The sequence below is a fragment of the Rhinatrema bivittatum genome, chromosome 2, assembly GCF_901001135.1.
Source record: "Rhinatrema bivittatum chromosome 2, aRhiBiv1.1, whole genome shotgun sequence".
Lineage (NCBI taxonomy): Eukaryota > Metazoa > Chordata > Amphibia > Gymnophiona > Rhinatrematidae > Rhinatrema > Rhinatrema bivittatum.
In genome coordinates, this window is record NC_042616.1 from 157,803,139 (window position 1) to 157,815,179 (window position 12,041).

At 45.4% G+C, this 12,041-nt stretch overlaps 1 protein-coding gene across 4 annotated transcripts in view; it reads right to left on the minus strand.

Moving 5' to 3' along the window:
- The window catches only part of ADAM22 (ADAM metallopeptidase domain 22), a 730,321-nt gene that overhangs the window by 126,900 nt on the left and 591,380 nt on the right, over nucleotides 1–12,041 (minus strand). For all 4 annotated transcript variants that reach the window (XM_029588789.1, XM_029588790.1, XM_029588788.1 and 1 more), the window contains exons 20-21: nucleotides 5,363–5,426; nucleotides 4,013–4,118 (exon numbers count right to left, since the gene is read on the minus strand). In XM_029588789.1, the coding sequence (XP_029444649.1) occupies nucleotides 4,013–4,118; nucleotides 5,363–5,426 (170 nt within the window). The remainder of the gene's footprint in view (nucleotides 1–4,012; nucleotides 4,119–5,362; nucleotides 5,427–12,041) is intronic.

Here is a 12,041-nt window from a genome sequence, read left to right on the forward strand (position 1 = left end):
CCCAAGTTGCGATTATTGGGTCAACAGAATAGGTCTTTAGTTCCAGTTAAATATAGAGCATTAATGGGCCAGCTGCTTTTAGCAGCCAGTTTTACTATAGCTACTTTTTAGAAGGTCTGTCCCAGCATTGAATACTGACGCTCGCAGATCAGAGACATTGCAGATATTTGATATAAAAAATGAACATTTGAAATATATAATTTAGGGTCCATATTATGAGTACTTGGAAGGTTCTTAATTGTTTGCTTCAGCTGTTATATAAGAAACTATGGTCTGTGTTTTTTGGAAGTATATGTTGGGGTAATTCTAGCTATATTGAATGTATTGACCTAAAACTTAATGTGTTAATAGGAAAACTTTGTCATCTGTATGATGTGGAGTTCTCCTCTTTTATTTTTCTTGTTGTATGCCATGAAAATGTTAATAAATAGTTATAAAAAAAATACCATCTTAAAAGCACAGTCCAGATATATTCCATGCATTAAGAAAGTTGAAAGGAAGACCAAACAGTTGTCGGTATGGTTAAAAGGTGAGGTGAAAGAGGCTATTTTAGTCATAAAATCTTCCTTCAAAAACTGGAAGAAGGCTCCATCTGAAGAAAATAGGAAAAAGCATAAGTAGTGGCAATTTAAATGTAAAACATTGATACTACAAGCTAAAAGAGATTTTGAAAAGAAATTGGCCATAGAGGCAAAAACTCCTAATAAAAACTTTTTAAAAATATATCCAAAGCAGGAAGTCTATGAGGGAGTCGGTTGGAGCTTTAGATGATCAAGGGGTTAAAGGGGCACTTAGGGAAGATAAGGCCATTGTGGAAAGAATACATTTATTCTTTGCATTGGTATTTACTGAGGAGGATGTTGGGGAGACACCCGCTCAGAGACAGTTTTCAAGGTTGACGATTCAGGTGAACTGACCCAAATCACGGTGAACCTGGCAGAAATAGTAGGCCACATTTTCAAACTGAAGAGTAGTAAATCACCTGGACCGGATAGTATAAATCCCAGGATTCTGAAAGAACGTAAAAATGAAATTTCAGACCTATTTCAAGTAATTTGTAACCTATCATTAAAATAATCCATTGTACCTGCAAACTGGAAGGCCAATGTAACCCTGATATAAAAAAAGGGCTCCAGAGGTGATCTGGGAAACTATAGACCAGTGAGCCTGACTCCAGTGCCAGGAAAAATCGTGGAAACTATTATAAACAATAAAATCACAGAACATATAGATAGGCATGATTTTATGGGACAGAGCCAGCAAGGATTTACCCAAGGGACATCTTGCCTGACAAATCTGCTACTTTTTTTGAAGGGGTGAATAAGCATGTGCAAAAAGGTGAACTGGTAGATGTAGTGTATTTGGATTTTCATAAGGCCATTGACAAAGTCCCTCATGAGAGGCTTCTAAGAAAATGAAAAGCCTTGTTTGTGGATTACAAACTGGTTAAAAGACAGGTGTTAGGAGGGCAGCCCTTGCTGGTGTCAGGCGGATAGCCCTCCGGCCACTCTAAAGCCCTTTCAGACTATAGGTGGTGATGTGGAACCCTGTGTCGTGAGGCAGCAAGAAACACCAGATGAGCCTGACCAGAGGCAGAAATACCAAAGAGGGACCTGGGGAGGCTTTACCTGTACTGTCGTTCCCTCAGGTTGAGCCCTCAGTGAGGATAACCAGCAGGACTTAGGCAGATCCCAAGACACAATCCTTAACTGGAGCAGACTGGGAGGGAAATGGTGTAGGCCCAATCGCGTCACCGAGCGTATTTTTTTAAAATCCCCTCCTTGCGCGAGAGACGCCACCCGCCTGCATATATGTGCTCCGGTATAAAAATCGGGCACACATGTGCGTACGGGAATTGTATTTTATAACATGCACATGCTGACACGCGCATGTTATAAAACTGTCACGTTCTTGTGTGCGCACTGGGAACTGTGCGCACATGGATGGGCGCGTGCGGGTTTTAAAATTTACCCTTATATTCACAACTAAGCTCTGGAATTCATTGCCAGAGGATATGGTTAAGCCAGCTAGTGTATCTGGGTTTAAAAAAAGGTTTGGATAATTTCCTGGAGAAGAAGTCCATTAGTCCATAAACTGCTATTAATCAATAGGGAATAGCATGGGATCTATTTAATGTTTGGGTGTTTACCAAGTTCTCATGATTTGGATTGGCCACTGTTAGAGACAGGATACTGGGCTCCATGGAGCCTTAGTCTGACCCAGTATGGCATATCTTATGCTCTTATATTTTTATGACCCAGACATAGAAATGCCCACAGCGTAAGGTTAAGGATTTGCATCTGCATAAAGGTACAGTTGGCAAGGCTGGCCTACAGCTAAGCAACAATACATATTGCTGGGGTGATACTAGTGTACCAGAGAAGAAACTGAAAATTTTCAAGTGTGAACGCTGATCTCTGGAACAAAGTTGTTTTTATTGCAAGTGGCTGACTTTAAGCAGTGTGTTCCAGAAACTGTCAGTGGGTTGTGCAGTGCTTAGGTAGCGACCTTGTGACACTCCCTCACATCATGATTAAACCCACAAGTTATCTGGTTAAATTGCAACTTTTTAAATATTTGGCCCTATGCAGTGAATTTTCAAAGGAATTACATGCGTAAAAGTATCCATTTTCAAAAGTTCATTTATGTGCGTAATACCCAGTTTTTCATGTGTAAATCCTTTTGAAAAGTTCCTCCAACGGACAAAGTACTCAGGAGGAGGAGTTAAGATGCATTTGTGCACTCATTTTTACTTTGGAAAATATGGCTCCTAAGCACAAGGGTTGCCTGAGAATTTTCCCCTCTGAATCGGCATTCCTTTTACCTGGACAGCCAACGCTGGATTTCATGGTGAGCCGTGTTTCAGAGATAGTGCAGGGGGTGTACCCATTGGAACCCAGATGCAGGGAGACCCGGATTCCCAGGTTTGGGTGTTACACTCTCATCCTCTGAACATCTTCCCTCGAGGCAGCCTGCAGTGCTGGGGTCTTTGCTTGCCAGTCAGTCGACCGTTGCAGTCGTCGTAGAGGCTGGGGCAGAAGGGGAGCAGGACCCTGATGTAAAAGCTGCAGGAGGTAGGAGCCGCGGCAGCTGAAGTGAGCAGAGTGCAGAATTGGTGCGGTTCTGCTGGCTTCCATTGCCCCTGGAGGCTCCAGCTGGGAGAGTCTTATCCTTTCGAGTAGACCATTACCGATGCTGGTAAGATCCTCGGAGGTTTCATTGGACAACATTTGGTCTGTGCTCACAAAAGTGGATTCTGCCATCTCTAACTGTGCTTTAGACATTGATTTATTAGTTAAAGGAGTTGCTGAAATGTGCACATCTCAGACAGAAGATATCACTGCTTTAACAGAAAAGGTAGAAATTACATCATCTGAAGATCAGAGGATTCAGCAGTGAAATTTGGCCTTGGTTCAAGATAAAAATATGATACATAGGAAAACTTAAAGTTGGAAAATTCTGCTAAACATTTAAATTTAAGATTTTTAAATTTCCCTTCTTTTCTTTCTCCTTGTGATTTACTCAAAAAATATTGTGTGGAGATGCTGCGAATTTCTGAGGCCAATTTCCACCAGTGAGCAGGGTTTATTTCCTACCACCTGGCTCATAAGAACATGCCATACTGGGTCAGACCAAGGGTCCATCAAGCCCAGCATCCTGTTTCCAACAGTGGCCAATCCAGGCCATAAGAAATTGACAAGTACCCAAAAATTAAGTCTATTCCATGTTACTGTTGCTAGTAATAGCAATGGCTATTTTTAAAGCCTAGGTGAACTCTAGACTTCAAATATTCATTCTCAAGAGCTGAACATTTCCGCCTCTTTGAATAGCTCAGAGATTGCTATAGAGGACAGAGAGGCTCTTCTCGTTACGTTTGTTTTTGAACAAGATTTAAATATGGTTATGAAATTGTTCTTCTGTAAATCTCAGGTATTATTCTATGGTAAAAAAAAGTTTGGAGATATCCTGTTCTTTAATGAATAGAATATTGCTCTGCCCCAAAACGACTTACTGTTTCTTGCACTGAATCCAGGTACCTCTGTCTTTGCCACAGTTTCCTTTCTCAGTTCCCTCAATATTCAGTTTCTCATAACAGAGTCTCTCGGAAGCTGTCACTTCTAGAAATCCCAAATGAAATCAGATGAAGAGAATCCCAATAGAAATAAAAGGGCATAATTCACCTCATGAAATGTAACTAATCTTTGCATTATGGGCCGACTTCTCAAGGCATTTACCCACAAAAAACTGTTTGCACACATGTAAATGGCTGTATAAAATCGATTGGTCTTTGCATGCATAACTAACATATGCCTGTCACTCAGTTCTGCACACACTTATGTGCAGGCCAAAAAATGGGGGATGGGGGCAGCACATAGTTGGGATTTGCACATGTGCTTTTGATTTTAACAAGTATGCAAGTAAATCCACATGCACAAGCTATGCCATGCCATGCCAGCAGGTGTAACTTCATGCGGGGAAGTTTGTATGCGCACCTGCTGAGAATTTTCTAAGCAAAATACGTGTGTACTTTCCAGAAATTTTCAAAGCAAAGGTCTATTGGTAAAAAGTGCCCACAGGCCTTTCCCATCAGTGAAAGATACTCTCTATGGGGCGGATTTTCAAAGGGTTACGCGTGTAACCCCGAGAATCCGCTCCTGCGCGCACCGGGCCTATTTTGCATAGGACCGGCGATGCGTGCAAGCCCCGGGATGCACGTATGTCCCGGGGCTTGAAAAAGGGGGTGGGGAGTGGACGGGGTGGGGCGGTGCGGAGCCGGAGCCTCCAGGCACAGCGGCCATTTGCTGCTGTGCCTGGGATCGCGGGCCGGCCATCGGTCGACATGCGTAACCTATGCCTGCCTGGAGGCAGGCGCAACTTAGCAGATAAAGGTAAGGGGGGGTTTAGGTAGGGCTGGGGGGCGGGTTAGGTAGGGAAGGTAGGGGAAGGTGGGGGGCAGAAGGAAAGTTCCCTCCGAGGCCCCTCCGATTTCGGAGCGGCCTCGGAGGAAGGCTGTGCGGCTCGGCGCGGGCAAGGTGCACAAGTGTTCACCCTCTTGCGCGTGCCGACCCCAAATTTTATAACATGCGCGCACGGCTGTGCGCGCATGTTATAAAATCGGGCATAGATTTGTGCGCGCCAGGGTTGTGCGCACAAATCTATGCCCGCGCAAAATCTTAAAATCTGGCCCTATATGTTGCAAGAGGGATTTTATTGAAAATGTACAACAAGAACAAGTAACAAGAAAGGACCCAAGAAATATTATCATGAATTTTGTCAATGAAAACCAAAATCTTGTTAAAATGTTCCTGTTTGTTATAAGTAGGTTCTTTGAAATTATTTATTGAAAGGCAGCTTTACTTACTTTCTCCCCAGATGTATTTGCACTGCCTGTCTCTGGTTTTACATCGACCACCAAAACAAAGACCCTTAAGTTAAGAATAAGAAACAAAAATTATTTTCCAAGCACTGGAAGTATGCAGCATTATACCAGGTGAACATAGGTAAGTCAAAACAGGGATGCAAAGAAAGCAGAGTTGCTTACCTGTAATAGGTGTTCTCTGAGGATAGCAGGAAGTCAGTCCTCACACACGGATGACATCATCAGATGGAGCCTAGCATGGAAATTTGATTTCATATTTTCTAGAAATTATGAGCATGCCCTACTAGCAAGCACAGCATGTCATATTGCTATTTGTCAATGCGAGGGCCCCCTTCAGTTTCATCTTTTCTGTGAGAGCACAAGTCATAGCTTTTTGTCTCTCCTGCTGTTAGGGAACATTCTACTTCTTGAGTGTTCAGGATTTATTTTCTGTGGGGCACTGTGGTCTTTGCATTGTGCCAACATCAGTTGGATTTTTGTCACTGTGCTGTTTGATTTTGCTGCACTTAGTTTTAGACTTATCAGAGAAAAAAGCCAGTGGCAAAAGGTTCCTGTCTGTTTAGGCTGCATCCGATGATGTCACCCTTGACTGAGCACTGCCATCCTGCCTGTCCTTGGAGAATAATAGAAGTCAGGAATGTACAACAGATAAAGGGAGTCCTTGCTCCAAAGACTTCACCCTGTCTATATAAAAGATTATAAATAAATAATTGTACTAAGTAATTGGGCCTTCTACTTGAATCAAAAACCAATGGCTCTTAAAAAAAAAAAAAAGACTCCTTCATTGATTCAATCAATCTACGCATGGGTATATGAGTGTGTTTGTGGGTGGAGGAAGGGGGAGATCAGACTTGTGAAAGTGGTGTAAGTGCAGGAGCTGTGGGAAGGCAGATTGCAATAAATGGAGGAAGGCTCAGTGGAGATAGAGATTGCAGCTTAGTACTACATTTCTGGCAATGTTAAACTGCATGCCAATCAAATATCTCCATGTTTGTAACAAGTTGTCCCAGTTGAGGTACTGTGTGGGAATTATATTCAGTTGGGCTTCTGCAGGCTTGTTCATGCAAAACTTTAGGACCTTTTGCTCTTTTCCCAGCAATTATAGCTGGGAAAATTATAGAAGCCATAATCTATGAGGTCCATTATAAAATTAATTATAGAAGCCATAATCTATGAGGTCCATTTTGAGTAAGCTGGGGAGCAAAAATGTTATCCAGTTAAAGTTACCTAGCTAAATTTAACCAGATCTTCAGTGCAACATACCCAGATACGTGTTCCACTGAATAAACCTGTATAAAGTTATATGGATAAAGATGCCCGGATTGCTTTATGTTTGGTATTTTTAGGACCAGATGTACCTAGCATCTGGTCCTAACACAGGCAGATAGATGATAGTAGTATAGAGTATATAATAAGGTGGAATTATATTTATTACAATTATTGATTGTTTCCATCTCAATTATGGATTGTCCCTATTGGCGGTGGTTCCAAAAAAAGGAGGTGGGCAAATTTAAATTTATTTTGAATTTGTTTTTTCCGTGTTTCATTTGTTGCCAGTTCATCTGCTGGGTTTCACATTTCAGGTTTTTTATTATTTTGATCGGTGTCTTCCCATAGGGTGCTCTATATCATGCGTGTATTTGGAGACTTTTAGTACGTTTGTTCACTGGTTGATGGTTTGGGCTATGGGTCTACAAAGCATGCTGCATTATCTAGATGCTTTTTTATTTGTGGGCCCAGGGAAATCTTGTTATTATTGCTAATAATGGTAGGCAAGATGGAGGGTCCTTTGTCTAGGTTGACTTTTTTGGATATTGAATTGGATACTGAGGGAAAGGTGTCCCGTTTGACGATGAGGAAAGTGCAGACGTTGCGAGTATTGGTGGTACAAGTGGTAAGAGAGGCCAAGAAAGTCACCTTGAAGCAGATGCAGTTACTAATTGGATCCTTAAATTTCACCTGCAAGGTTATTCCAATGGGCCGGGCATTCGTTAGAAGGCTTTTAATGACCACTGCAGGAGTGTAGAGGGCTCCTCATTTTATCAGGATGACATGGGATATTCGGGAGGAGTTGGGGTTTTGGGCCACAATTTTACAGACTGACAACAGGGTGCAGGTCATTCAAGAGGAGCGGGTGACCAATAGGAATCTTCATCTTTATTCAGATGCTGCTGGGGCATTGGTTTTGGAGTTTATTGGCAGGGCACATGGTATGTGGGTAGATGGCCTGCAGCATGGGTAGAAGTGGGGATCACTAGAAACATTACCTTTTTGGAGTTGTTTCCTTTGGTTCTGGCAAAAGTAATTTGGGGGTCACAGGTTGCAAAATAAGAAGGTATTATTATGGTATGACAATTTGGGGGTTGTGGAGGTAATCAACAGACAGTTTGCTAGGTGCGTACAGGTATCAGCATTAAGGGAATTCGTATTGTTGTGCCTTAGATGCAGTGTTTCCGGTAGGGCAAGGCATGTCCCAGGGGTTGCTAATTCTATAGCCGATGTCCTTTAAAATTCCAAGTGAAATTTATTCCGACATTTGGCCCCATAAGTGGACAAGAAGGGAACAGCAGTTCCAGACAATTTCTGCAGGATCGGGATAACAAAGCATGGAAGATGATCCAGGCCTTTTTGGTATCAGCTACTTGGGCGGTGTTAGCAAAGGGCAAAGATGCTGTGTCCAGTTTCCTCTGGGACAGAGGTTGGGGAACTGGACCAGTGCCAGATTGTGTGGTCATGCAATATATTTTGTGGCCTAGACAGGCAGGGTATTCTTTAGTGCCCATGAGGGCACATATAGCAGGATTTTCATTTTTTCAGAACGTAATGGGTTTGGGTAATCTGGTGCGTAGCTTCCAAATGAGTGCGGGTTAGTTGATGTGATTGTAGCTTCCCAATGAGGCATATGCTTGGGGCTGGGAGAAATGGCAAGGCTCGGTGCAGGATAGGTGTTGCCCCATAGGTTTTCAGGAATTGTTAATGATTGTGGAAAATTTGCCAATGGTATGTCAAGTCTCAGGATGAAGTGATGGCTTCCATGCTCTCCTTTTTCAGCACTCTGCAGGTGTGCGAATTAGTGGCATATTCTGCAGGGTGGCAGGGAGTAGGTGGGTTACTGTATGGGAATTTTACTTTGACGGATGAGAATGTGAAGATGCTTATTCATCGGTCAAAGATGGATAGGAAGGGAAAAGAGGAAGAAGTAACTTTGCATTATTTGAATGATGGAAGGTGTGTCCTGTTTTATGTGCGAGGGAATTTTTGTGTTCAGTGGGCTGTTTTTGGTGCATGCTGATGGCTCTTGATTGACTCGATATGTTTGCTGATGTTCTCTGGAAGGTTATTCAGAGCCTGGGTTGGAGGGAGGGTGTTTTTAGGAGACACTCCTTTTGCACTGGAGCAACTACCAGTGCAGCAGATGTGGGTTTGCCAGAGGGGATAATTAGGAGGAGAGTTCATAGGTGATCTCGTGCTGTCACTGGGTACATTTGATCAGAGAAAGGAGTTGCCTCCTCAGAGTATGTCACTCCTTTCTAATTGTCAGGCCGATACAGTAAGGACGCGGTAGAAAAAGTGCGGCAGTGCCAGGCGCCTGCTCGTTTGCCGCGCACACAGTTCGGATCACATACCGCTCGATACAGTATTTAAATGGCATACAAATGCAAGCCGCGTCCAAAGCGCGTCCAAGAAGCGTCCATGAAGCACAATCCATTTTACTGTATAGAGCGCTATACAGCGCCTATACAGTATCCTGGGTGTGCTGGTACCTGTCATTTCAAATGTCATTTCAAATGACATTTGAAATGACAGGTACCAGGAAGTGGATCCCAACTTTAAGCAAAAGAAAAGGATCAGAGAAGTATCAGCTGGCCATTAACAGCAAGGGTCATGATTTAGCAAGACAATTTCCCTAGGGGAAAAAAATACAATCAAATCAGACCAAAAGAAAAACGTATTAGGAAGGACCTGTTGTTTCCAAGCATAACCTAAACTCTTGCCTGCCCAACCTAAAATCCAACGCACCGGGAAAGCCACTCTTCAGATCGCGACTAATCCCATCACTGGAAGGACAAAAGATTTTTTTAAGCAACCCAGTTCCTCTCTCCGCTATGTCAATGCATTCTCCTTTCCACTGCAATGCGAACAGTATTCTGAAAAATAACTTTCAAACCCAGGGTGGTGGAGCATTGTTGTGCTTGATAAAACCCGCACTCAACAGGATCGGGCAAACTTTCCCCCAGCCCCCGCTCACCTGCCCTGGCCGCGTCCATGGGTGCCGGTCTCCGGAGCAGCCCCAGTCCTCTCTCCCTTCCTCCCGGGGGCAGCCGGCGGCGAGAGCGAGAGTGGCTTCAGCAGCCCGGGGTGGATCGGGCGCTCCCCATGCGAGGCGGCTTCCAGCAGCCCTCGCCGGCGATGGTGATTGAGCGCACGCCGTGACCTAGTACGTCCAGCCAGGCGCTCAGGTCACGGCGTGCGTTCATGCACCTTCGCTGCCATGAGCGCACGCCGTGACCTCGGATGTCCAGCCGGGCACTCAGGTCACGGCGTGCGTTCATGCACCTTCGCTGCCATGAGCGCACGCCGTGACCTCGGATGTCCAGCCGGGCACTCAGGTCAAGGCGTGCGTTCATGCACCTTCGCTGCCATGAGCGCACGCCGTGACCTCGGATGTCCAGCCGGGCACTCAGGTCAAGGCGTGCGTTCATGCACCTTCGCTGCCATGAGCGCACGCCGTGACCTCGGATGTCCAGCCGGGCACTCAGGTCACAGCGTGCGTTCATGCACCCTCGCCGGCGGGGGCTGCTGGAAGCCGCCTCGCATGGGGAGCGCCCGATCCACCCCGGGCTGCTGAAGCCACTCTCGCTCTCGCCGCCGGCTGCCCCCGGGAGGAAGGGAGAGAGGACTGGGGCTGCTCCGGAGACCGGCACCCATGGACGCGGCCAGGGCAGGTGAGCGGGGGCTGGGGGAAAGTTTGCCCAATCCCGTTGAGTGCAGGTTTTATCAAGCACAACAATGCTCCACCACCCTGGGTTTGAAAGTTATTTTTCAGAATACTGTTCGCATTGCAGTGGAAAGGAGAATGCATTGATATAGCGGAGAGAGGAACTGGGTTGCTTAAAAAAATCTTTCGTCCTTCCAGTGATGGGATTAGTCGCGATCTGAAGAGTGGCTTTCCCGGTGCGTTGGATTTTAGGTTGGGCAGGCAAGAGTTTAGGTTATGCTTGGAAACAACAGGTCCTTCCTTCCTGCTCCGGAGCTGTCAGCGCGCCCGCACGGGAGACCGGCACCCATGGACGCGACCAGGGCAGGTGAGAGGGGGCTGGGGGAAAGTTTGCCTGATCCTGGCTCCTCTAAAGGTCTTGTCCCGGGGGTGAGGGGGTCGTTTGCCCGTGAAATTTCGTCTCTCTGACCTGACGCTCCACACTAACGCAGGGGTAAGGGTAGGTGGTAAATTAGCAGGTTAAACATGTGGCAAAACTGCAGGTTAAAAAAGGTGATAATCGGGGTGCACGTTACTGTATGGGAGGGAATAGCTAATCCGATCGTTTACATATCATATACATGCCGTGGGCGGAAAGGGTTACCCATTGACTTAAAGAAGCGGTAAGGATGGGTTAAAAGGGATAGTGGACTTACGCGGCCAAATTGTGGGTACAAAGCGTGTTAGAAGCAGGGTAACCGCGGCCGCGCTTTACTGTATCGGCCTGTGTGTATTTCTTTTTTGCAGTGTCAGGGTACAGCTTAATTGAGTCCAGGTGTGGCTGGGTTGTGAGCTACTCGTTTGTGCACTGGGCGTGCTCTGAGGCAGTCCTTGGCAAACATTTAGAATTGGCTGCAGTTGGCAAGCAAATTTGTTGGTTCAGCAGAAGCGATATGACATGGGATCAACTGATGTCGACTGTTAAGGATTTGCTCCAGACAAGATATTCACCAGAGTTTATTGTTATTCATTTGGGAGGTAATGACCTGGGCTTCTGGAAGGATCTGGGGAGTTTAATGAATACGATGCCATTTTCTAGGTTCACATGTCAGATAATTTAGTCAGACCCAAGTTTAAGGATCAGCCAATGGGGAAGAAGGATGTTAAAATGGTCAACCGACAGGTTGGTAATTGAGTAGTGGCAGAAGGAGGTTTCTATGTGCACCACAATTGGATTTTAGATGGATCTCTGGGCCATCATAGGTTGGATGGGATTCATTTATCTGACCTGGGGCTTGACCTGTTTAACAAGTCTTTACAGGTGGCTTTTGAAGTAGTGTTTAATGTTAGGTTGTATACCGCAGTTTGGGAGGCCGAGGACTGCTCTGCGAACATTCTTGTCTGTGGTGGTGAACCCGAGCCTAAGTTATGTTAAATTGTGATATTTCTGCCTTTGTTATTTGTGCACAACACAGAGGGCATGTGTAGCTGGGGGGCTTTTACACAATGCAGTGGGCGGTATGAGAGGTCAGCTGGTGCTCTCTGCTGGGGTGTGGCAGAGAGGTCTCAACAGGTAATGTGGACCACCAAAAGGATTGCTGGGGTACTGGTGGGCTAAAGGTGACATGCCACTTGGTCCTGGCGGCAAGTTGTCTTGAGAACACCAGGGGGGTAGATTTGGGTCATGCAGCCAGTATTGTTTTTTGGCTCGGGTTTCATGGTTGTTTCTTAGCCTCTCTCTCC